Source organism: Mercenaria mercenaria, chromosome 3, assembly GCF_021730395.1.
Source record: "Mercenaria mercenaria strain notata chromosome 3, MADL_Memer_1, whole genome shotgun sequence".
In the NCBI taxonomy this organism is placed as follows: domain Eukaryota; kingdom Metazoa; phylum Mollusca; class Bivalvia; order Venerida; family Veneridae; genus Mercenaria; species Mercenaria mercenaria.
The window spans coordinates 73373260-73400211 of NC_069363.1; the positions used below are offsets into that span (position 1 = coordinate 73373260).

The 26952-nt window shown below is 36.5% G+C and overlaps 1 protein-coding gene across 2 annotated transcripts in view; it reads right to left on the reverse strand.

Annotated features, from left to right (window-relative positions):
- Positions 1–449: 449 nt before the first annotated feature.
- The window catches only part of LOC123525688 (nucleoprotein TPR-like), a 94870-nt gene continuing 68367 nt past the window's right edge, over positions 450–26952 (reverse strand). The window contains exons 39-59 of one of the 2 annotated variants that reach the window (XM_053538897.1): positions 26772–26876; positions 23585–23752; positions 22123–22269; positions 21327–21534; positions 20796–20905; positions 16714–16814; positions 15375–15616; positions 15033–15128; positions 14099–14234; positions 13727–13775; positions 10729–10908; positions 10318–10446; positions 9412–9534; positions 9021–9123; positions 8476–8657; positions 7373–7562; positions 6534–6635; positions 5599–5752; positions 4986–5080; positions 2103–2189; positions 450–1166 (exon numbers count right to left, since the gene is read on the reverse strand). In XM_053538897.1, the coding sequence (XP_053394872.1) occupies positions 910–1166; positions 2103–2189; positions 4986–5080; positions 5599–5752; positions 6534–6635; positions 7373–7562; positions 8476–8657; positions 9021–9123; positions 9412–9534; positions 10318–10446; positions 10729–10908; positions 13727–13775; positions 14099–14234; positions 15033–15128; positions 15375–15616; positions 16714–16814; positions 20796–20905; positions 21327–21534; positions 22123–22269; positions 23585–23752; positions 26772–26876 (2964 nt within the window). In that variant the 3' untranslated portion in view covers positions 450–909. Of the gene's footprint in view, positions 1167–2102; positions 2190–4985; positions 5081–5598; positions 5753–6533; positions 6636–7372; positions 7563–8475; positions 8658–9020; positions 9124–9384; positions 9535–10317; positions 10447–10728; positions 10909–13726; positions 13776–14098; positions 14235–15032; positions 15129–15374; positions 15617–16713; positions 16815–20795; positions 20906–21326; positions 21535–22122; positions 22270–23584; positions 23753–26771; positions 26877–26952 lie in introns of both variants that reach the window. The other variant, XM_053538896.1, reaches the window with a different exon arrangement.

The window sequence follows — 26952 nt, forward strand, 5'->3', positions numbered from 1 at the left end:
TTTGATGACCTCTTCTAAAATTACTAATGCCATATATCTGTGTTAAAATTTTACATTAAGGACATGAGTGTTTGTTATCCGACTGTGGAAATTTCAAACATCTGCAGTCCAGTTTTTAGCTTTTTAGACCACTCATCATCTGTTGTACATTGTCCAACAATCCTCTCACTTTGATTTATACTAAACACAACAGTCATCATTCATAATTCAGAATCTCATACACATATTAACGTCAAATAGCCTATGTAAGGTGAGCAACTCAGGGCTTTTACAGCCCTCTTGTTTTTGTTTTTGACTGGTGCAACACAAAATATGAACTTTCTGGCAAAGACACTAAAGACCAGGTTACTTTGACATGTTATGGGACTTTAGGTACAAGAACTTCTAAATTATCATTGATACATCTTATGATTTACCAGTGTCAGTAACTTCAAGAAACAACACAAACATACTTGAAAATGTTACTTTATTGATGCTTGTATCTCAACCAATGTGATTTTTACAAGGTCATCTGAACACAAGATTCGTCAATGTGAAGTGAAACATTCTGAACAATTCACAATGAAGTTTGCCATATTTATACAATGACACATACGGCATAAAATACTCAAGCAAAACAAGCATTTAACATCATTCAACAGCCAAACATACATGATAAATGTTTAAATATCAAATGATACATGAAACAACCCACTGAAAGTGTCCTCAATTATTCATGTGACAAATTTCAACACAAAAATGTATGAGAAATGTCTATGTAAAACCTCTGATACCTGACACACCTGTTTTATAAAATAACTTTGATGAGCAATGACATATCAATGAATCAAGTAGATTTCTTTGCAATAATTGTCTGTTTGTAAAGCACTATACAGTTAAAGAAATTTTCTCCCAAGACTGGAAAATAGATCAATACATAGGTGGTCTCCTCTGATATACCATGCCCCCGCGGCTCCTCATTGGTCGTCTCTGACCCCGCTGGAAGCCTCCTCTATTCATTCTCTGTGGCGGCATTCCCCTCTGTGGGCCCCCTCTACCTTGTCTGTACTGTTGTTGTCCCATCTGTGTGACTGTAGGTATTGGTGAACTTGCGCTGGCTGCAGGACTTACTGTTGTTTGACTCGGTGCTGGAGCATCCCAAATTATTTTCTGGATTTTAGGCTTTGCTGAAAATAAAACAACAAATTATGATTTAAATCATACAGAAATCATAATTTTATCAGGTCCTCAAAAAAGGAACTTTGATTTCTGTTCCATGCACCTGCAATGCTACTGTCACAAGGCATCCTAAAAATACAATCAACTAAAACTGGTAAGGAGCTAGTATACAAGATCTAAATTTTTTGACCTTGCACATTTAAATTCATATTATGTTTGTGATGTAACCACTTGGTTACTGTTAAAGTGTTATACAAAGAATACCAAAATTCCGGCAAAAAAAAAAAAAAAATCAATGTAAAAGATGGACTTGCATGTACAGTTGAAACTCAGTATCTCAAATACCAAGGGACCAATGTTTTGCTTCCAGATAACTGGAATCTGATGTAAAAAATGACACTTAACACAACAGTTTTTGCTGTGTATTGAAATAGCCTCAGACACAAATGTTTCATATACATTTTGGAAAACTAAGTACTGTAAAAACTCGAATATATTACACAGCCGAAAATGGCCGATTGTAAACAAAATTCTCAGACTGATATTCTGTGTGTATTATATTCCAATGTATGTGTTTTCCCAAGATTTTGATAAAAGATCGGGGATGTGTAATTTACATGCTAGCGTAATATATTTGAGTTTTTAGGGTAGTGTAATATATACAAATTTATTCTATATCTGTAAAGCATCATCGCCTCTTCATCTAGTCAGCAAGATTTTTACTTTCACATATCAAGCAATAATTAGAAAGGCATTTTACTAAAGAGACAAATTTTTCACTTGAACACAACTAAAGTCACAAAAAAACATTCAGAAGGAATCTTGACAGGACTTTAAAATTTCTTCAAGACTGCTGGAATATAGTGATAAGCCAGTTTGACAGACTACGTTTCAACTGTATGTTACAGATTGGTAGTGTAAAACAAGCTTCAGCAGATACTTACAAGCATCTTGTGGTTTATCAGTACTTGAGCTTACAGGGACGTCCTCCCTGCTGGAGCTTGCTTCCACATCCCCTGCTATGTCTCTCTCTGTAAAACAAAGTTTTTTTTTTTACATACTTATTCTTAATATCCATGTGCTAACAACAGGACTGCAGATGTAAATATTTTCCCATACTGATGTGAAAATTATATATTACGTGCGTGACATCACATGTGACATTATTTTATTTTAATGCGTGTCATCACATGAAAATGTTTTTTTACCATGTTTAATTTTTCAATTTTACTCATGCTAAAAGAACAACTTCATATAATATTAAGTGTTGATGCGTATGTAATAAAAAGGTTATTAATTTTGCATTGAGAAATATACCCTCTGACATTCTTTTTCAGAATAAAAGTTACAAAATTCTCTTTACAAATCTCATAACCTATAAATATCATACAAGACAAGAGGGCCATGATGGCCCTATATCGCTCACCTGTTATCATTGCACTTGAGGACAAGAAGGTCCTCAGTAAAATATCAAAGTCCAAAGGACAGGAACAACAAAGGAAAGAAATTTAACCAAAAAGAAAAAAAAATTCTTACAAGGTATAGATATGTCAAAATACACCTAAAAATTGGAGGTACCATCCATGTTGTACCACAGAAAAGTGGTCTCGGTTTTTCCCTACGGCCTATAATAAAAAAGTTACTAAAAATAAGCTATTTATAGTAACGTAAAAGGGAAGTAATTAAAAAAATAAATATTGTAAGTGAACAAAAGAAGGATCTGCCAAATAAATCTGCTGACATAAATGAAATTTCAGATCAGTATCTTCATTAGTTATGGAGATATACCCATTTTAATTTGAAATAAAGGGAGGTAATTTGACATAAAACCAGTCCATAGTTATCTACCCTGATTGTCTCTGTCCAACTAATAACAATAATGAAATTTCAAATAAGTCCTATAAGTACTTTAAATACTGATATAAATCCATTTTGATTACAATCAGGGGAGGTAATCAGATATAAAATAACTCTGGAACCTACGATTGGATCTGATTTGTCAAGGAATCCAAGATTGATTGTTGTTGAAGATATTTTGGAAGTTTGTATCAAATAAAACCATAAATGAAGTCTCTATATGGCTGCAAAAGCCAAAATAGCCAATTTTGGACCTTTAAGGGGCCATAACTCAGGAACCCATGATGGAATCTGGCCAGTTGAAGAAAGGAAGCAAGATCTCGTGGTGATACAAGTTGTGTGCAAGTTTGGTTAAAATCAAATCATAAATGAAGCTGCTATTGTGCAGACAAGGTCAACATAGCTAATTTTGGCCCTTTCAGGGGCCATAACTCTGGAACCCATTGTGGGATCTGGCCGGATCAAGAAAGGAACTGAGATCTTATGGTGACACAAGTTTTGTGCAAGTTTGATTAAATTCAAATCATAAATGAAGCTGCTATTGTGCAGACAAGGTCAAAATAGCTAATTTTGGCCCTTTCAGGGGCCATCACTCTGGAACCCATAATGGAATCTCGCCAGTTCAAGAAAGGAACCAAGATTTTATGGTGATACAAGTTGTGTGCAAGTTTGGTTAAATTCAAATCATAAATGAAGCTGCTATTGTGCAGACAAGGTCAAAATAGCTAATTCTGGTCCTTTAAGGGGCCATAACTCTGGAACCCATAATGGAATCTGGCCAGTTCAAGAAAGGAACCAAGATCTCGTGGTGATACAAGTTGTGTGCCAGTTTGGTAAAAATCAAATCATAAATAAAGCTGCTATTGTGCAGACAAGGTCAAAATAGCTAATTTTGGCCCTTTCAGGGGCCATAACTCTGGAACCCATAATGGGATCTGGCCAGTTCAAGAAAGGAACCAAGATCTCATTGTGATACAAGTTGTGTGCAAGTTTGGTTAAAATAAAATCATAAATGAAACCACTATCGTGCAGACACGAAATTGTTGACGCACGGACGGACGCACGGACGGACTGACGACGGACGAAGGGTGATCACAAAAGCTCACCTTGTCACTATGTGACAGGTGAGCTAATAAACAAAGTATGCTAAGTTCCATGTTAAACAATAGAATTAAATGACCTTGAAATAAAACCTTGAAATGCAACAGAAGCAATACAAATATTCACTTCCTTCTTTCTGAATGTCAGTCATTCAGGTAGTGAGTCATACAGCAATTTCCCCCTTTTACTGTAGGAAATCATAGGCAGTCTCAAGTTGGCATTTCATATGAGCCATGCCATGGGAAAACCAACATAGTGGGTATGCGAACAGCATGGATCCTGACCAGACTGCGCAGATGCGCAGGCTGGTCTGGATCCATGCTGGTCGTAAACCCACTATGTTGGTTTTCTCATGACATGGCTCATATAAAGAGAATCACCATGCCAGACTAATAGCTTTCTAGTATAAAAGAACAAGACACAAGCTGTGCCCAAATTAACCTCCATCTAACCTGCATCCATCCAGTTTCTCCAATTCCAATAGGCTTTAAAAGCGAACAGCATGGAGCCTGACCAGACTGCGCGGATGCGCAGGCTGGTCTGGATCCATGCTGGTCGTAAACCCACTATGTTGGTTTTCTCATGACATGGCTCATATAAAGAGAATCACCATGCCAGACTAATAGCTTTCTAGTATAAAAGAACAAGACACAAGCTGTGCCCAAATTAACCTCTTTCAGGTATGATTCCAACGCTTAGACTTAAATTTCAGTTTTTCAATTCCTCCACTTTGGTACTACAAATCAAGTGATTTGCAACTTATAGGAATCTGGATTCAATCTTTAAATCATAGCAATTTCAACAAAGTACATTAGAATTCATTGTATAATGGTAACATATGTCAATTCCCTAAATTGTTTGATACATACCTGTCTCAGGCTGTGACCTATCTTCTGTCTCCTGGCTCTGTTCATAGTCCTCCTCCTGGGAGTCTTCCTCGCCCAGCTCTCCCTCAAAATCCTCCCTGAAATATTCCACTGACAATGTGAAAATTTAAGCATCTAATTTAACTCCTTTTTTTACATAACCAGCTTATCTAACCTTTCAGATTTTTTTTGGTCATCATCTTCGAAAAAGGCAGGGACAATAACTGAGACATAGTGAAAATGCATCAGATTTTACCTGAAATTCTAAGTCAAAGGGGACATAATTCATGACGTATCAGTGCACAAGCGAAGATCTTTGTGTAATATGATACGACTGTTGATATGGAACAATTATTTTAAGCTCACATAATTCTATGGTAGGTAATAGCAAAAACTCACCCAAGCACTTTATGCTGTGATGAACTAAAAATAAAGCATACACTCCTATTTTGATCAAGCACATATTTTTATTGTTCTTATTTACAAAAATTTTCTACATATATTGTGAAGTTGAAAAAAATCTGGGTTTAAGCAAACTCCACATGGTAAAGAAGACTGATCTGAATGTGCAGAACTACCTTAAGTCCTGTTTACCCTAACTTATGACAAAACATACCCTCCCAAATCAACAACATCTCCCTCTCCTTCATCAAACTGTACCATGCCAGACTCCACCTCTTCCTGTGTCTCAAGTTCTGATTGGCTAACAGATGTGACAGCTGTTTCTGATTGGCTTGGCAATGTATCAGCAGCTTCAGTGATAACTGTCACTAAAATAGAAATAACGGAACTACCACTATGTAAAACACTACTGTTTGCATTAATATACACACGTTCAATAACATTTTCAAACCTGCTCATATTTTATAAAATCAGGTATATAAATGTCACACATTTTCTTGACAGGATTCAGAGTTTTGTCTTGGACTCCTTATTTGGAAGTTAAGTGTTTGAGTCCAGGTGAAAGTGGAATTTGACAATGTTCTCCACAATTCCTTACCAAGAAGAAGTACTGGCCAGAACTCCAGTAAGCAGTAGTTCAGAGTGGTCAGCATAAGTTATTAGAACCCTCTATACATTCAGTGAAATAAATACTGCAAACACCGTTTTAGAGGATGCAAGGTGAGGAGTAAAATGATTAAACTGTCCATGGTTTTGGGCAACCCAAACATTAACTACCTCACGCACAAGATTTAAGTCTGTTTTGTAGTTTTCACTGATGAAATATTCTAATCTATTACTCAAAAATTTGTTTGTGTTGGGTTTAATGCTGTTTTTCAACACTATTTCAGTTATGTAACAGCGGGCAATTAGTCTTAACCACCTGTCTGTGGAGGTTAATGATACAATTAATGGCAGCTGAAGAAGAAAAGTTTTATATTACGGACCAACTACTTTCAAGACAACTATAAAGTACAAAAACATTTCTAAAAAGGCAGTCTTTTATTTCCAGTAAAATAATATTCTATGTCAATTAACTCTTAAGATCTACTATCTACATGATGGACAAAACTTTGCATTCCTGGAGGCAGGAGCACTGTATGACTATACCTGGAGCAGTTGTATGTAGTGGTGTTGATGGTACACTGCGACCTGATCCTTCCTCTAGCTGTGATAGATCCATACGAGTGTCATCCATACCCATTCCCAATGCTGTAATCATACATTTTAATCTTTTATCAGGACTACTAAAACAGAATAAGTATCTGATATTACATCTGATCACTTGAAACTTTAAATTAATTTGTTTCTTTATTTTGTTGGATTAGTCTTACCAAGCTGTACAAAGATTTTACAGCTATTAATGGTCTTCTTTAAGCATCAGCTTTGGCACAGACAGGCACGATGGGAAAACCACCAATCTTTGGCTAAACGTAATTAAACTGTACAGCTTTCGCAGATGGAAGCATCCAACCATGAGCTATTAGCGTGACTGGGAACCAAAGCGGTGAGGGGCAAACTTTTCATTCAAGATGGCCCTACTTTTAATGAAAAATTCCATTTTGACCGAGATATCTTGTACTTTTCAACTGTAAGAAGCAACCATATTTTGAGTTTCACATCTTTCTACTGAAGTCCTTTCAGGAAAACCGAAAGTCTTGAGGTCTACTTCAGATATAAAATCTTTCTCCAACATGGAGAACATTTGAGCCGCACCATGAGAAAACCAACATAGTGCATTTGCGACCAGTCTGGGTCCAGACCAGCTGCGCATCCGCTAACATAATGTTCGCTAACAGTTTCTCTAATTGCAATTGGGTTTGAAAGTGAAAAGTATGGATCCTGATCAGACTGCGCAGGCTGGTCTTGATCCATGCTGGTCACAAATGCACTATGTTGGTTTTCTCATGGTGCGGCTCAATTTTGAAGTTTGAGAGATCATCCATTACCTTCTTGAGCATCTAGTTGCAACATTGAGAGATTCTGTTCACTTCCTCCGCTACCAAATACAAATCTCTGTGAAACCTGTGGTGAGCTGACTGCCTCTGCAAAACCATCCATTCTACGTGGGACGTTCAGAGTCGGAGTACTGGGAACTGTACAGTCATCTAAATCTACTTCAAAACCTGAACCAGTTGCCTGAAGGAAATCAAAATGACATTATTTACTTTTTCAAAAGTTTAGCTGATACTGTGAAATACATTACGTGATTTTTGCTTAAATGTAGCTATTTCACAGGGATATGTAAACCTCTGCAGTTCATTCCAACCATACAGCTGCTGGTGTTTACAGAGAATTTTTTTTTTTTTTTTTTTTTTTTTGTGGATTTAACGTCGCACCGACACATGATAGGTCATATGCGACTTTCCAGCTTTAATGGTGAGGAAGACCCAGGTGCCCCTCCGTGCATTATTTCATCACGAGCGGGCACCTGGGTAGAACCACCGACCTTCCGTAAGCCAGCTGGATGGCTTCCTCACATGAAGAATTCAACGCCCCGAGTGAGGCTCGAACCCACATCGATGAGGGGCAAGTGATTTGAAGTCAGCGACCTTAACCACTCGGCCACGGAGGCCCCTGTTTACAGAGAATGAAAGAATGTTTTTCACCAAAACATTAATACAATGGCCATTGCTAAATATATAAGGTATAAAAGCGGTCCAATTTTTATCACAACTGTTCTATTGTAATCGTAAATGCTGCTTGATGGCTGTAAAAAGTCTCCCCGTACTTGGGTTCAGTGCTTTTATATTTTCTGGTCCTTTGGGATCATGGAGTCCATTCAACACCTCCGTAATAGAGTTCCACTTAAGCCTGTTCTATGGGGAAAGAAGGTTGTGGCACTTTCTACCACCTCTCATGAACAGAATCAATCAAACCAAGTCTGCTATTATTTTGCTAGGTTGCAGTCCATACTTCCAAACACTCTTCTCATATGTTTTATTAATTAGCATAACCTTGTTTTCACTGTATTTCCGTTTGTGTGTGTTCTTTCATGTAATGAGTATTTATTATTCAAGTACCAAATTTTAAATTAGCATTTGTCCCATACCCCAATCATGAAAGGTGTAAGCTGGCTCCTGCCTCCCACAGACAACTGCCTCTCTGGCATAGACATAATAGGCTGGAGTGGGGGAACCAGCGACTGCTGACTGGTTTGACTACTAGACTGGCTTGCAGGCTGAGAGTCTGGTTCCTGGGATTCCATTCCTGCATCATCATCATCATCTTCATCTGAATAAAAAGAGTTTAAATATGATTAATATTGTCATTTATTGCAACTACAACATTATCGTCAGAGCAAAACGTGTAACTTTGTTTAAACACCGAAAATCTTCTCAAACAACATAAATGTGTAATGATGGGAGCAAACCTCCCCCAAAACATTTTCATCAGCATATTGGCACCCTGATAACCTTGACCTTGAAGACCTAAGGACAGAAAACTTCAATGATGTAATATATGTTTACCAAGTTTAAACAAAATCAGACTATGAGTAACAAAAACATACTTTGGACAGTAGGTTTTGCCAAGACATGGATATATAGACAAAGCGGTTACTGACTGCTATTGTGCCTAAAGAATCTATGTTCTCACCTATAATTACAACATCGTCATCACCCTGACTTTGTTCTCCAGTCTGCATATTTCCTCCTCTCTCCTCACTGTACCCTCCATCCTCCATCTCATCTATATCAGGCTGAATACACAATGCATGATGTTAGTAGTACACATATACAGTCTATTTGTACATGAATAATATAGCTCAGAGAAAAGTGAAATTGTGTCAAAACGAAAAACATCTTAAATATGAAATATGTTACCCCTCTCCTTATTCATTTCAATTTTTTTTTTTTTTAATTCCAATATCAACTAAGACATAGCTTATAAATGCTTTGGTAATCTATTTCCTTCATCTATTCAATTAATATATCAGTCTGGACTGTCAAATATTGCTTACTGGACCAATATCGAATTCTTCCTCTACCTGTCCCTCGCCTCCATACTCCATCCCCTCATCATCATCATCATCTCCATCTTCTTCCTCCTCCTCCTCATCTTCTTCATCTTCCTCATCACCATCATCCTCCGGCTGATCTTCTTGCTCCTCCTTGAATTCAACAACACATTTGATTGTAGAGAAGCCAAACACATGATAAAATTCCTATTGGAACTAATTATTCATTTCTCTGTGTTTAACAATTTATTTCAGCAATATTGTGAGAAAAAGCTTGACACTTCTTTGATTATGAATCACTCTTAAAGTTATGTTCGGGGAAAAGTTTGTACCACTATATTGTGAAGGCACGGTAAATTAGATATGAACCACTGACCAAAAATCTGCCAGACCACTTTTGTTTTCACCTAACTTCTTCTTGAAGGTATGCATAATGGACTACTATTTAACCTTTTTAAAAGGAAGTAATGGCCCTTCAAAATGATCTAACTTTCTAGTCAAATAGTCAAGTAAACAAAGCTGATTGAAATACAACTACCACAGGAGGAAAACAACTTCACAGGTAACTAATGTCTGGCAAAGTCCTCCACTATCAAATATTCTTTGACTTCTTGCATAAGCCCCATGTGGTTCTGGGACGTTCTGTGTATGAAAAGAATTGGAACCACTGCCTTACCCTTGCATGATCGTAAGAGGCGACTAATAGGGTCTTAACACTTGGTTTTGCAGTAACTCTGTGATTCCAGCAGGTATGCAAATTTTGATTCCATACCTCATGTTTTTATTTCGATGTAAAACCAAAATTTGTAGTCCCGTTTGGCGCCATATAACCTATAGAGTTGGTGCGCCGTAAAACCCAAATAAATAAATCATTCTCGCATACAATTAGCATCCAATATTGTGAATCAGTCATCAAAATATATAACACATCTTTACCTCGTCTTCACTCTCAACAATTATCACGGCTCCATCATCCTCCACCTCCCCAGATTCTACTTGCTCCCCCTCCTCAGACACACCCTGACCTTCCTGCATGTCATCTCCCTCTGCCTGCTCCTCAACCTGCTGTTGATGTAAACAGAAATCAGACAATTTCTTGTAGTTACTTTATTATATAAACATGTTATTAATAGATCTGACTCTTTAGACAAAACAGTAACTTTCTAGCTTTGTGGAGAAAGACCCTTAATGGCACTGATAACTTTCTGGTCAAGAAGGCATCTTAATACAAAGTTTACATGGTTCAGTTTGAAATAACAGCAATGAGGGACAAAATCAACCATAATAATTTAATACCCAAGAAAAACAAAACAGTAATACATTTGATCAAAGCCTATAGCACCATACCTGTTCTGATTCTGGTAACTGACTTGGAGTTCCTTCCTCAGTATCCTCCCCTTGTGTTTGAGCCTCTGTTTCCTCTGGCTCCTGTGCCCCATCACCTTCAGCTGCCTCCTGTGAGTCTTCAGGAGCTTCCTGGGGTACAACTTCAGAAATAGTGATCTCGGGGATTTCACTTGAATCAGGCTGAAAAGTTTTGTTATAAAGATAAAACACTCATTATCTGTATAACTGTTCTACCCAGTGAAAACTACAGAAAAGGAAAACAGAAAATGCCCAGGTGAGCTGACTGCTCAGATCTGTTAGCAGACTTAATGAGTTAGAAGATGTTCAAGAATAAGAGGGCCATGGTGGCCCTAGATCGTTCATCTTAGTTTCACAGATTGTTTGAACAAATCCGACAGAGGAGCGCACAATAATGATATCTGTGAAATTATTTTGAAATCGGGCAAATGTTTTTGGACAAGAAGACTTTTAAAGTTTATAGAAAATATTGTATACATATATGAAAAAGTTACTATCAACTCTGGTGGTCATGTTTTTGATGAACTGGAATAACTGAACAAACCTAGTACATGGTCCCTTAAGGAACATTTTTGTAAAATTATCTAAACTATATTTCATAGAGACAAACATTCTGTCCATGTTTTATGGAAATCAGATAGCTCGTAACAAAGCTTTTCTGTCAAAGATGTGACTTAATTATCTAGGTTTTTTTTTACCTGTGTGACCGAATTACAAACTTATCCCAGATTTTAAATAGACAAACATTCTCATGAAGATCAGGTAGACAATGTTGCCTTATGACGTAGATTTTAAACAGACGGATATGCTGACTATTTTTTTATGAAGATTCAGTAGAAAATGTGACTTCTACAGTGTCAACAAGGTTTATCTGTGACCCAGGTACCCCACTTTTGATTTTTATCCTAAATTTCATAGAGACATTCTGACAAAGTTTTATGAAGATGAGTTAGAACGTGTGGCCTCTTCTGTTGATGTGGGTCAACAACAACAACAAAAGTAGTAACAAGCAAATTCGATGAATTGGTATCCCCCGCCGAAAGGGTTTGTGGTGAGGAATGGCAAAAAGATATATCCGGCAAAAAGTTAAGGATGTTAATAAGAAGCAAATAATTTCATTAGTCAAAATCAATTTAACAGAAAACAAATGTTTAATTAAAGAGTACACAATAAATGTATGATACTTTGATCCGGACTAAAGAATTTATTTTGAATGGGATATGCTTACTGTAATAAGCTTAGCTTTTAAAATTAAATGCAGTTAACTGAAATGTGAGCTTGAAGTTTAACTGGAATGAAATATTGTCTTTGAGTGGTTTGGCACCAGGTGTTGCTGTTTTACATGTACATTTGTACATAAAAGATCAGATGTCCTTAAGAGAACACAGATAAGATATCTTGAACATGGCTGAGGGCAAGGTTTGTGCAGTCACAACTTAACATGTTGAAGGTTTGAACATTTAAAAAAAAAAAAAAAAAGGATGGAAATATATATATCTATATATAGATATATGTATATATTTATTTTTTTAGGGGGTGGGGGTGCTGGGGAACGGGAGAGGAAACAAAATTTCACATGCTGATTATAAATATTGATTGAAAATTAAAAATGAAAAAAAAAAAGGTAAAAGGGTGAAGTTGGAGTGGGGGGGGGGGGGGGGGGGGGGGGGGGCAGAGGATGCATGATCAGTGGTGGGCATGACTGGGTGGAGAAGTGAGGTGGGGCAATAGTACAACTTGGAAGGTTTGAAAAAAATCTAAAATAAATGAAAAAAAATAAAAAAAATTTGGGAGTGGGGGGGAGTGGGGTTGGGAGGGGGAGGGGGTGTGACCAAGGCAAGTGGGTGACCAGGTGTGGGTGCACAACTTCACATGTTTATAATAAATGTTCAAAGAAAAGAATGAAAGAAATTTAATGAAATTCTGCCAAATGGTAAGTTTGTTATGTACAAATATGTGGATTTTTAGACAATTAAAGGGCAATAACTCTGAAGTTACAAAAAGAAATCTGTACAAAATTGTCTGTGCACAACCACATTATAGTGCTCTAAATTCTGTTAAAGTTTCATAGTTCTAGGTCAAATATATCAAAAGTTATGATGCAGAAATTGGCATATCTATAGATCTATAGTACCCTATATAGTTAACACTAGAAACTTCTAAGGGCCATAACCCTGGTGTTACTTGGGCAATCTGTCTGAAACTTGATGGGCCCCATAACCTCATAGTGGTGAACATGTATATGAAGTTTGTTTGAAAAAAATCTAAAATAAGGAATGAATTTTTTTTTTTTTTTTTTTTTTGGGGGGGGGGGGGGGGGGGGGGGGGGGGGGGGGGGGGGATAGGGGGGGAGGTGTGTGATCAAGGTAAGGGGGCGACCAGGTGTGGGTACACAACTTCACATGTTTACAATAAATGTTCATGGAAAAGAATGAAAGAAATTTAATGAAATTCTACAAAATGGTAAGTTTGTTATGTACAAATATGTGGATTTTTATACAATTAAAGGGCAATAACTCTTAATTTACAAATAAATCCAAATGAAATTGTGTGTACACAACCACATTATGGTGATCTAAATTCTGTTTAAGTTTCATAGTTCTAGGTCAAATATATCAAAAGTTATGATGCAGAAATTGCCATATTTATAGTACCCTATATAGTTAACACTAGAAACTTCTAAGGGCCATAACTCTGGTGTTACTTGGGCAATCTGACTGAAACTTGACGGGCCGCAAGAACTCATGGTGGTGAACATGTATATGAAGTTTTAAATAAATATTCCCAACCATTTCCTAGATATGGCTCCGGACGGACGGACGGAAAGACGGAAGGACGGAAAGACGGACGGACGGACAACGCCAAAACTATATCCCTCCGACTTTCGTCGGGGGATAATAATACAATAGCAAAAATAACTTGTAACATATGAGACACATGTGTTTTACTTGAATATTGTGGACTATATAGTAAAGTTTACCTCTGAGGTAGAAACTCTGGTCCTCTTTACAACTGTATCATCTCCGGGGCTGTAATGAATATAAAAGCTATGGTAATATCAGAAAACATAAGAAAATCAGCTGTAATTTCAAAAAGCTGTTCATTTATATGATCAAAATAATTCAAGGATTCTTCCACTTTTCTAGCAATAAAATTAACAGAGAATATTCTCTTGTAAATGGAAACATAAAATCACAGTTGAACTGATGCATATACTAAATTTGGAAATTAATAAAAACATCTACAAAGACTGTTACAGAGTTGCATGCTACTATTGCATACATGTCTAAATGTATTTACTTCCTCAAATCTAATTCATTTTTTTCCCAAATCAATATACAGAATGGAATACCTTTCTAATTCCTCTCTCTGTCTCTTGGCCGTCTGCTGAATGGCAACAACAGGTGTTTCTCTAGAAGTGGACTGTACTGGTTCAACCACTACAGTCTCTGTTGTACTTTCTGGAATGCTCTCAACACTTGCAGATTCTAAAAAAGTTTTAAAGTTATCTATAATTATTCTGTGTAAACTGACTGGAATTTTTTCCCCAGTCACAAACAAAAGATCCAGAATGAACAAGACTTTCATACAATACAAATACACACCGTCAAAGTGACATTACCAAACATTAATGTAGCAAGTTTCTACTGTGATATACTTCTTCTTAATGTCAAAGTACAAGACAAGTGTTAAATCTGTTATTAACGTCTCTTGGATGGAAAGTGCAGGTCATATTTTTAGGTATAACTGTTGAGGAATGAAATCTCAAAGAATATTTTTACACTGGAATGTTATATACTGGTATTTTTTTTTAGACAAAGGACACTTTTTCACAGAAAAATTTACTATATAATGGATGGATTCAAACCTTTCTTTGAGAACACACATTAATATACAGCAGACAATTCATGGTTTAAAAATTTAAAGCCTTTCCACACTACATACTAGGATGAGTTTAATACCTAGCCCCTGGTTAAATGGTTCATCATTTAAATTTGGAATTCTTTTATGCACAGTACAGAGCACTGAAGCTGGTTTAAATGGCACAACATCTATTTCTTCCAGTGTACATTTGTCTCAGTACCAAGCACAGATTCTGTTTCCAGGGTAATTTGCATCTCGGCACCAAACACAGATTTGAAATATTCCTACACAACATATAAAATATTCATAAAATTAGTCTGCGATGTGCCTAAACTTCAGGAAAGAAAAAAAAATATGCCAATACCTTTGTTTTTTTTTTTTAAATTATCATATATTGTGTTTTGTTTAAATTTAAGACCTACCTTGATTAGGAATAACTCTCTGTACTTGCTGTGTTGGTCTGCCTCCAACAGATGTTGATTGTGGGAATAACTGTTGTACAGGAGTTACTAACTCTTCTGAAATATTAACAAGTACCAACATTTTTGTATTCCTTTATTACAATAGTTTAATTTTATTGAATCAAACATTTTTGAATATTTGAGTTTTAAACTGTCTTCAGTCTGACAAAGTTTTCTTCAACTTTTAAGTTTCAAAATAGAAGATGTCTGTTGCTAAAGAAAGAAAATGCTTGAATAACAAATTTGAGCCAAACAAATTTGAAACTTGAAGATGACAGTGAAACCATGGTGACAAATCCTTGCCTTCTGTAACAATTTCTTGCTGTGAGACTGCTGTTGTTGGCATCACTGTTGCCGTGGGAGTTCCTAACGATGTAGTAATTGGAGATACTGAGGTAGGCGCAATTGCCATGGGACGTATGCTGGCCATCACCTTTGAGGCTGCTGACTGTGGCTGTACAGGGACAGTCTGGGGTTTGATACTGGCAGGACTAGAGGCTATAGGACGTATATTAGCTGTCTTTGGTGGTTCTGATGGTGATGAACTGAAATGTATGAAAAGATTTCAATATATATTCTCACTGTACCTCGGCCTTAAAGTATAAGGTGGACATTTATATCAATTTATATCTTTAAATGCTTCCCAAGAACTATTTAGTAGCAGACAAACATGAATAATGCTGATAACTGCAGCATTTCTGCATTTCAGAGTTTCTTGCTTTCATTCTTTTGTATTAGAACCAAATAATATTTGTGATATTACTTTGCCATAGGTATGTGGTTTTCATGCTCTTTTCATCATTCACTGTATTTGTTAAAGCTTCACAATCATTCTTCAACTGTATAACTTGCCGGTATTTGCTCAGTTCTGACTGGTTGCCAGTATTTCTGACTGGTTGCCAGTATTCTGCCAGAATCGGGAAGGTATAAATAGAACATCATCACCTCATTTCAGGAATAGATGCAGGAGTAGAAATAGTCTGAACTACTGCTGGTGTGGGTGTGCCCTTGTGCCATAATGGCTCTATGTTACTGCTGGTGTGGGTGTGCCCTAGTGCCATAATGGCTCTATGTTATAAATATGAATCAACAGCAACACTGAATCGTTACTCCTACATCAATAAGAGTAACAGTTATTCCAACTTAATCATCTGAATCAACAAATGGCTCAACAACATCACTCACACAAATGTCCACTCTGGGTGCAGCTGTCTATTTTGTTACAAGTATTGAGCTGGTAGATGCTGATATTGGCAGATTAGTCTTGGATTTATTTCTTTTGTATATTTTGTGAGCACATGCACTTGTAATTACTACTTGGAGAGGTTTCAACAAATCAGTGTTTCTTACATTCAGTCCATAGAATTGGAATTTCAAGTAACATCTGTGCAACATACTAACAATATACAAGAATGATAACAAAATGAGTGTTATCAGAGCTAACCAGGTTCAAGGCTTGACATTAACGATCATTTTCGCTTGACCAGTCGCCTAAATGTGGTGTAGTTAAAATCGTTTGAAAAAGATTCACGGATGCAGTGTCAAAGTCCATTAAAAAAAAACATTGTTACTAAAATCATCAAAACCTAAATTCTTAATAAATGTAATATATTAAGACAGTAAAATAAAGATTTACACAAACCTTGTTCTATCCTGAGCCACACTACCAGCTGACCTTGATGCCTGCACTGCAGGCTGGGATGTTGCCTTCTGACTGTCTAACTGCTTCTGTAGCTGCTGTATCTAGAAGAATATAACACAGAAATCAGAAAATTTAAATACCACAAAATCTGAGAATTTAGAAGTGTTTGCATCTCAAGAGTAGGAAACTAGACATTCTTGATTCAGGAAAATGCATTACAGTGTAATAACTTCAAAATGTGATCAGCTGAAAAGGTTTTAAACAATTCTTCCATCTTTTATCATCCCATGTTCTTTCTTTCCTACTTTAAACTATAACAGATTTTACAGGTAGTTAAACTGGGATTAACCTATAGTTACCTCATGTCTTATGAATGAAAAGAACATCTTTTTGGCCTATTTTTTTCCAGATTTTATTGTATTTTTTCAGTATCGTCTACAAGCATTACAGAAGAAATGTCACCACGCAAACAAATATTTCTAGCTCATTAGGAAGAGCACAGACGTATGAATTGCCGGGTCATGAGTTCAATCCACAAGAGAGGCATATGTTGTCCCTGATGACTGGTAATAAGACATTGCATCTGAACTCATTTGTCCTCCACCTCTGATTCATATGGAGAAGTTGTGCCTTGAAGTGCACTTTCCAAACAACAATGTATGGAGACCCAAGATCTTCAAGTGCATTTTACACACAACAATGTATGGAGACCAAAGGCCTTCAAGTGCACTTTCCAAACAACAATGTATGGAGACCCAAGGCCTTCAAGTGCAATTTCCAAACAACAATGTATGGAGACCCAAGGCCTTCAAGTGCAATTTCCAAACAACTATGTAAGGAGACCCAAGGCCTTCAAGTGCACTTCCAAACAACAGTGTATGGAGACCCAAGATCTTCAAGTGCAATTTCCAAACAACAATGTATGGAGACCCAAGATCTTCAAGTGCAATTTCCAAACAACAATGTATGGAGACCCAAGGCCTTCAAGTGCAATTTCCAAACAACAATGTAAGGAGACCAAAGGCCTTCAAGTGCACTTTCCAAACAACAATGTATGGAGACCCCAGATCTTCAAGTGCAATTTCCAAACAACAATGTATGGAGACCCAAGATCTTCAAGTGCACTTTCCAAACAACAGTGTATGGAGACCCAAGATCTTCAAGTGCATTTTACACACAACAATGTATGGAGACCCAAGGCCTTCAAGTGCACTTTCCAAACAACAATGTAAGGAGACCCAAGATCTTCAAGTGCACTTTTGAAACAACAGTGTATGGAGACCCAAGGCCTTCAAGTGCATTTTACACACAACAATGTATGGAGACCCAAGGCCTTCAAGTGCACTTACGAAACAACAGTGTATGGACACCCAAGGCCTTCAAGTGCACTTTACAAACAACAATGTATGGAGACAAAAGGCCTTCAAGTGCATTTTATACACACCAATGTATGGAGACCAAAGGCCTTCAAGTGAACTTTACACACAGCAATGTACAGAGACAAAAGGCCTTCAAGTGCACTTTACACACAATAATGTATGGAGACCAAAGGCCTTTAATTGCACTTTACACACAACAATGTACAGAGACAAAAGGCCTTCAAGTGCACTTTACACACAATAATGTATGGAGACCAAAGGCTTTTAACTGCACTTTACACACAACAATGTACGGAGACCCAAGACCTTCAAGTGCACTTTACAAACAACAATGTATGGAGACCAAAGGCCTTCAAGTATACTTTACACACAACAATGTATGGAGACCAAAGGCCTTCAAGTATACTTTACACACAACAATGTATGGAGACCAAAGGCCTTCAAGTGCACTTTACATACAACAATTTATGAAGACCCAAGACCTTTGAGTGCACTTTACACACAACAATGTATGGAGACCAAAGGCCTTCAAGTATACTTTACACACAACAATGTATGGAGACCATAGGCCTTCAAGTGCACTTTACAAACAACAATGTATGGAGACCAAAGGCCTTCAAGTATACTTTACACACAGCAATGTATGGAGACCAAAGGCCTTGAAGTATACTTTACACATTACAATGTATGGAGACCCAAGACTTTCAAGTGAACTTTACACATAACAATGTATAGAGACCAAAGGCCTTCAAGTGCACTTTACACACAGCAATGTATGGAGACCATAGGCCTTCAAGTGTACTTTACACACAACAATGTATGGAGACCCAATACCTTCAAGTGAACTTTACACACAACAATGTATAGAGACCAAAGGCCTTCAAGTGCACTTTACACACAGCAATGTATGGAGACCATAGGTCTTCAAGTGTACATTACAAACAACAATGTATGGAGACCCAAGACCTTCAAGTGAACTTTACACATAACAATGTATAGAGACCAAAGGCCTTCAAGTGCACTTTACACAGCAATGTATGGAGACCATAGGCCTTCAAGTGTACTTTACACACAACAATGTATGGAGACCCAAGACCTTCAAGTGAACTTTACACATAACAATGTATAGAGACCAAAGGCCTTCAAGTGCACTTTACACACAGCAATGTATGGAGACCATAGGCCTTCAAGTGTACTTTACACACAACAATGTATGGTGTCCCAAGACCTTCAAGTGAACTTTACACATAACAATGTATAGAGACCAAAGGCCTTCAAGTGCACTTTACATACAACAATTTATGAAGACCCAAGATCTTTGAGTGCACTTTACACACAACAATGTATGGAGACCAAAGGCCTTCAAGTATACTTTACACACAGCAATGTATGGAGACCAAAGGCCTTCAAGTGTACTTTACACACAACAATGTATGGAGACCCAAGACCTTCAAGTGAACTTTACACATAACAATGTATAGAGACCAAAGGCCTTCAAGTGCACTTTACATACAACAATTTATGAAGACCAAAGACCTTTGAGTGTACTTTACACACAACAATGTATGGAGACCCAAGACCTTCAAGTGAACTTTACACATAACAATGTATAGAGACCAAAGGCCTTCAAGTGCACTTTACATACAATTTATGAAGACCAAAGGCCTTCAAGTGTACTTTACACACAACAATGTATGGAGACCCGAGACCTTCGAGTGCACTTTACACATAACAATGTATAGAGACCAAAGACCTTCAAGTGCACTTTACATACAACAATGTATAGAGACCAAAGGCCTTCAAGTCCACTATACACACAACAATGTACGGAGACCCAAGACCTTCCAGTGCACTTTAAACACAACAATGAATGAAGACCATAGGCTTCAAGTGCACTTACACACAGCAATGTTTTGCATTTAACACTTTCAATTGAACAGCTTATGTTCTTACTTCTTGTCGCAATTCACACTTTCCATAGCAATTTTCAGTTAATTACATGCAAAACCAGCATGATAGGAACATGGGAACAAGCATGGCCAACCAAACATTGTGACCTTTGGAATGCTCCTTCTTTAGGCTCAATATCACAGCATCCCAATCAAACACAGTAACTTATGGATTGCACTATCTTTTGTTTGTTTGTTTTGGGTTTAACACCGTTTTTAAACAGTATTTCAGTCATGTAACGGCGGGCAGTTAACCTAACCAGTGTTCCTGGATTCTGTACCAGTACAAACCTGTTCTCTGCAAGTAACTGCCAACTTCCCCACATGAATCAGAGGTGGAGGACTAATGATTTCAGACACAATGTCGTTTATCAAATAGTCACGGAGAACATACGCCCCGCGAACTCACGATCCCGCGATCCGTAGACCAACGCTCTTACCTACTGAACTAAGCGGGCGGGTCTGCACTATCTTTTGAGATTAATAGCAAACCATGGCCAATCAAGTATTATGACCTCGAGAACACTCCATCTTCCAGATCAATATCAGATCATGTTCAATCAAGCATTGTGACCTTCGGACTGCTCCATCTCTGGGATCAATATCACAGCATGGCCAACCATACATTGTGAACCCTGGAATGCTCTTTCATTGAAACCAATATTACTCATTTGTATTACAATTGAAATCATGTATATAGTTTCAGATTACATTTTGATTGTAAATATTGATTCCAGAAAAATATTGTACTTACATTTTTCTGAAGTTCAGCTATAGTATTATCTCTGGATGCTATTTCTTGTTTTAGTGTTTCTATCTGGGATTCGAACTCCTTCAATTTGCTTTCACGTAACTCAGCCTCCTCTGCCAAATACAGAATACGTAATTCACACTTGTAATGTGAGTTTAGTTAGTTTATACTAATTTATTCTGGCTGATTGTGAAACAAGTTCTCCAACTTTTATTAATCGCTCTTGGACAATGTGGAGCGCCAAGCAACGGAGTACTGGTGAAATATGTCACGTCTTCGGTAAAATGCAGCCAAGGAATTTGATAATGAACAGTTATTTTTATGTATGTGAATGCCTAACATCTGCATCTTTATTATGTTTGTGTACATTAGTGTGTTTTACAGTGCATCCATGAATATGACTGAATGGTGAAAATATAATTTAACCTAGTATTTCAATAAGTGTTTGCTATGCATTTTCATACTTATAAATAGACCAAGACATGTTATACATTATAAAGAAGGATTATGGTATTCAGCATATTTTTTTTGTACCATTAGAAGCATTTGAAGTGTTTGTTTGTTCAGAAATTTTCTTCTTCATCTCCAGTCTCTCACTTGTCAGTTTCTCGTTGATTTCTTTCATAGACTGTAGCTTCGTCTTGGCTGACTGAAGCATCTGGTGTGCTCGAGTTAACTTCTTCTCTACCTCTGATTTTTCCTCTTTCACTTTATTCGAGTCTTCATTTAATTTGTTTATTTGCTGGAAATAAAATCAAAGGTTGAAGCTCTTTGAGATAAAAGTACAATCAAACTTGCTTGAGATACCACATTTATAAAGATACCACTTACATTTAAAAACCACATGCTCAAAGAACTATTTATTTTGCATTAAAAGACCAGCTGTGAGAGACCAAATTTTGCCATTCCATTAAGTGGTCTCTTTATTTAACTTGTACTGTATTAATAGAAAACAAATACAGCCATAAATGGAAATGAGACTCATGTGATACATAAAACAGTGACCCTATTAAGAATTAGCAAGATGAACATTTTAAATTTGTCTCTTAAATTCAGAAGAAAAAGGACACATAAATCAATATTATATCCTTAATAAGCTATCTAGACTTAATGACTTGTGCCTTCTGAACCAGTTACGCTGTACAAAAATTATCATTTATACATTTTTAATTGTGGTCAGATCTATCTCTGTTGTATGTAATCTTTAACTTTAATCAATTATCATTTACAGCTCATACATTTTTAAATTAACTAAAGGACAACAAAACAAGAGAGAAACAACACTGTCATTTAGTGTTGTCTAGACTCTGGTGCTTATCGTTTTCTGTACCTGCTGTAGCTGTGTAATCTTGGCAGATTCTACTTGTTGTTGTTGTTGTTGCTGTGTTTTCTGCTCCATTGCTTGCTCTATATGCTCTTTCTCTGCTGTAACCGCAAGCAACCTCTGTTCCAAATTTTTTCTCTTTTCCTCCGAATCCTGTTATAAAGAAGACATGAAGTTTAGCACAACTAGTTTGAGTGGAATTCATGGTGCCATGTCATTTATCTGAAAAACCTAAAATAAAACCTACAACAGGCATATGGAAACAAAACATTTTAACACGTGTGACAAAATGTCACAATATACACCTATCACGAACATTACTTTTCACTATTAAAATACTACTTACTAAGCAGCAGGTTGTCAATTTTCTCCAATTTTGACAATACTCAAGGGCCATAACTCTAGAGATTCTTATCCAAACTAGCTGGTTATCAAACTTGACCTAACTTTTATAGAGATACACATTCTACGTAATGGCTGAGATCAAAGAAAACCTAGTTGTAGTAATTCAGCAGTAAATGTACATTTTCGTAATTTTGGTGAATTCTGGAGATACTTAACCAATCTGGCTTGTTATCAAACTTGGTCTAGGTTTTAATAAGAGATACAAATTTTAGGTTTAATAAAAAGATACAAAGTCTGTAAGAATATGGCTTAATTCCAAGAGAAATGCTTTATTTATTGAGAAGAAAACAGCAACATTTGGCAACTTTATAGATGATTTAAGGGCAGTAACAAAAGAGCATCTGACTGGATATCCAACTTGGCAAAAATACAATGCCTATTAATATTCTTAAGTTTGCTGAGCACTGGATAAGAACGGCTGAGATATGAAGCAGCCTCTGTCATATTTCGCAATTTTACAATCTAACCTGCATTAGCGGTCACCTGTATATAACAGTACCCTGCTAGAATGGTCATCTATAGGTCTGACCATTGGAATTCCCTATATAACAAACCTATATATTGTGTAACCCTATCTAACACAGTCTGAGGACAGCTTAAAATTCATCAAGATGGATTATAACAGTCACTATAAGCCTTATCTTTGGAAATCATTATTATTTACCAGATTTTTATAGCGCTATTTTCATCTATAAAATAAACGTTCAAAAGCGCTGTACAAACTACATATCACAGAATGATATGAACATACAATACAACACAAAAAATATATCAACAATAAAAGGTATTTAGCCTGAATCAGGTTCATCATAACATGTCTGTTTCTGTATAATTTAAATTTAGGAATTTTATGAAAATTTTCGGGCAGTTTTGGGAATTCCTTTTGATTTTTAAAATTTTTGGAGATCTTAGCAAATCTTTCAAAGACTGATAAATTTTGATATGTAGACAAAATTTACTTTTTTACCATATCTAAGTGATCAAATTTTATTGACAGTACAGAATGTGTGAAGGGTGAGGACTAATTGTAGGTGTATTTACTGCCATAAAACATCCTTATTACCTTAAGACTGTTTTCAAGAACTTGTTTGGTATTTTCAACATTTTTCAATTTATTTTCATTCTCTGTGTTCTTCGATGTAACTTCTTGCAAGCTGTTCTTCACTGTTGCCAAGTTTTCATCTTGTTCTTTGACTGTCTGCTCTAATTCTTTCATTTTCTCTACATTAGCCTGAAAATAAATGTCTTTTTAATTACATGTTTGTCTGACGATTACAGATTGATGAAGAGGATAAATTTGAACACAGTTAATTAATTCAAAGCATAAACAAGAGCACCGCTTTGCCCGTGCAGACACTCCTCTGATTTTTTTGTCACTGTATAACAGAAATATTGTCCTGCCCATGATTTTCTAAGTCCAAAAGGGGCCAAAATTCTTGCAAAAATAAGCAATGTAGAGTTATGGTACTTGCTGGGAAGACTCAGCTTTTAATGGCGCATAACTGCTCCAAGTTTTAAAACAATAGCTTTGACCATTGAGGACAAAAGTTGACCTAAACGCAAAACTTAACCAAGAACTCTGATATTTTCTAAGTCTGAAAGAGGGCCATAATTCTTGCAAAAAGCAAGATGCAGTTATGTTTCTTGCTGTATATATCCAGCCATTGATGGTGAACAACTGTTGCAAGTTTTAAAGCAATAGCTCTGATAGTTCAGGAGAAAAGTTGACCTAAACACAAAACTTTACCAAGAAATCTGATATTTTCGAAGTCTTAAAGGGGCCATAATTCTTGCAAAAAGCAAGATGCAGTTATGTTTCTTGCTATATAGAGTCAACTTTTGATGGTGAACAAGTGTAGCAAGTTTTAAAGCAATAGCTCTGATAGATTTGGAGAAAAGTTGACCTAAACACAAAACTCTACCAAGAAATCTCATTTTCTAAATCCAAAAGGGGCTATAATTCTTGCAAAAAGCAGGATGCAGTTATGTTTCTTGCTGTAAGAGTCAGCTTTTGATGGTGAACAAGTGTTGCAAGTTTCAAAGCCTAAGCTTTGATAGTTTAGGAGAAAGGCTGACCTAAACATAAAACTTAACCAAGAAATCCGATATTTTCTAAGCCCCCCACTGGTACATTTGTCACAAATAATGGGCAATAATTCAAATGTTTGCAATCTTAAGCGGGTATAGCCTCAACAAACGTTTTATGAAAAGGATTCATTATAATTCTAGGCCATATACTTTTTGAGCTATGAGCATCACTAAATCTACTATTTTGGCTATTTCAAGGGCCATAACTCTGTAGTAAGTGCTAAGATTCCCCCAAAAAATGCCAAGTGTGTAAGGTCACATCATGATAAACACTCAAGCAAGGCTTCAAGAATTTACATCAATTCTTTTAGAGCTAGGCACATTATTAGGTGAAAATGTGCATTTTTGACTATTTCAGGGGCCATAACTTTAAAAACAAGTAAATTCGATGAATTGGTATCCCCAGTTGAAAGGGTTTGTGGTGAGGAATGGCAAAAAAATATATCTGGCAAAGTTAAGGATGTTACTAAGAAGCAAATAATTTCATTAGTCAAAATCAATTTAACATAAAACAAGAGTGCAAGAATGTCACAATATACGCTCGTCGCAGCAAATTTCTTTACTCTAGCACCTGTATTTGCAAATGGAATTTTAACTTTGTGGTTGTTTAGTAATAACTAAGTGTTTTGTTTTTCTAAGTCCACAAAAAAAACTCCTTACCAGGTAGAGATACCTTAAAATACACCTAAAATTGGAAAGTAACATCTATGTTGTACCACAGAAAAGTGGTCTTGGTTTTTCCCTACGGTCAATTATAAAAAAGTTACAATATAAGTTATTTATAGTAACAACTAAGGGAAGTTAATCTTAAAAAAAAAAAAAAAAAAAAAAAAAAAAAAAAATGAAAAAAAAAAAATTGTAAGTCCTCAAAATCTTTACCAGGTAGAGACTGGTCAAAATACACCTCAAAATTGGATGTAGCATGCATATTGTACTACAGAAAAGTGGTCTCGATTTTTCCCTATGACTAGTAATGAAAAAGTTACAATATAAGCTATTTATAGTAACAACAAAGGGAAGTAATTCTAAAGAAGGGAACTGCGCATGACACTTTGTCTCATGATGGTGTATAATTGTGCCAAGTTACATCAAAATCCCTCTATGCATGAAGAATAAATGCTTCGGACAGTCATTCTTGTATCTGACCTTTGGCCTCTAAGTGTGACCTTGACCTTAGACCTAGGGACCGGGTTCTTGCGCATGACACTCCGTCTTGTGGTGGTGAACATTTGTGCCAAGTTATATCAAAATCCCTCCATGCATGAAGAAGAAATGCTCCGGACAAAGTTTTCATTTTTGTATCCTTTGACCTCTAAGTGTGACATTGACCTTACACCTAGGGACCTGGTTCTTGCGCATGACACTCCGTCTCATGATGATGAACAATTGTGCCAACTTTCATCAAAATCCCTCTATGCATGAAGAAGATATGCTCCGGACAAAGTTTTCATTCTTGTATCCTTTGACCTCTAAGTGTGACCTTGAACTTAGACCTAGGGACCTGGTTCTTGCGCATGACACTCCGTCTCATGATGATAAACAATTGTGCCAACTTTCATCAAAATCCCTCTATGCATGAAGAAGATATGCTCCGGACAAAGTCATACTTGAATTTGACCTTTGACCTCTAAGTATGATCTTGACCTTAGACCTAGGGACCTGGTTCTTGCGTATGACACTCCGTCTCATGATGGTGAACAACTGTGCCAAGTTTCATCAAAATCCCTCCATGCATGTAGAAGATATGCTCCGGACAAGGTCTGTGGACGCCGCCTGCCCATCCGCCCGCCAGGGGTGTTCCCATAATACGTCCCGTTTTTCAAATGGGCGTATAAAAACGAAAACATTAACAGGTAACAATTATCCAATGAAAATATTTGCAATACTGTTAAATCAAGCAAATTACTACAATTAAAATATTGATGTACATATATCTTTAACCATCCATTGAGTGTGTGTTTCATGTACTAAATTCATGCACAGTTATAGTATGATTGAAGCCAGAAGTTTGTAGCAATTAACAAAAATTTCTTCAGTATTCAAGAAAAAAAATCTAAATTTTTAATTCTCTGTAAATTACACAAACATCTTCTAACATCGATAAATTTTTAGAACTCTCAATGTTTCAGTAACCATGGTATCTCAGGGGTACTGATACTAACCTGTAATTGTTTTTCTGTGTTTTCCCCTTGTTTAGCCTTGTATTCTTCAAACTCCTTTGTTGTTGTCTCAGCCTGGTCCTTGTACTTCCGACCCACTCTCTTCAACTATACATTGCAGAAAAGTAAGTCAACTGCTTATTCAGTACAATGTAGATGTCAATGATATTTTCTCTTTCATTTT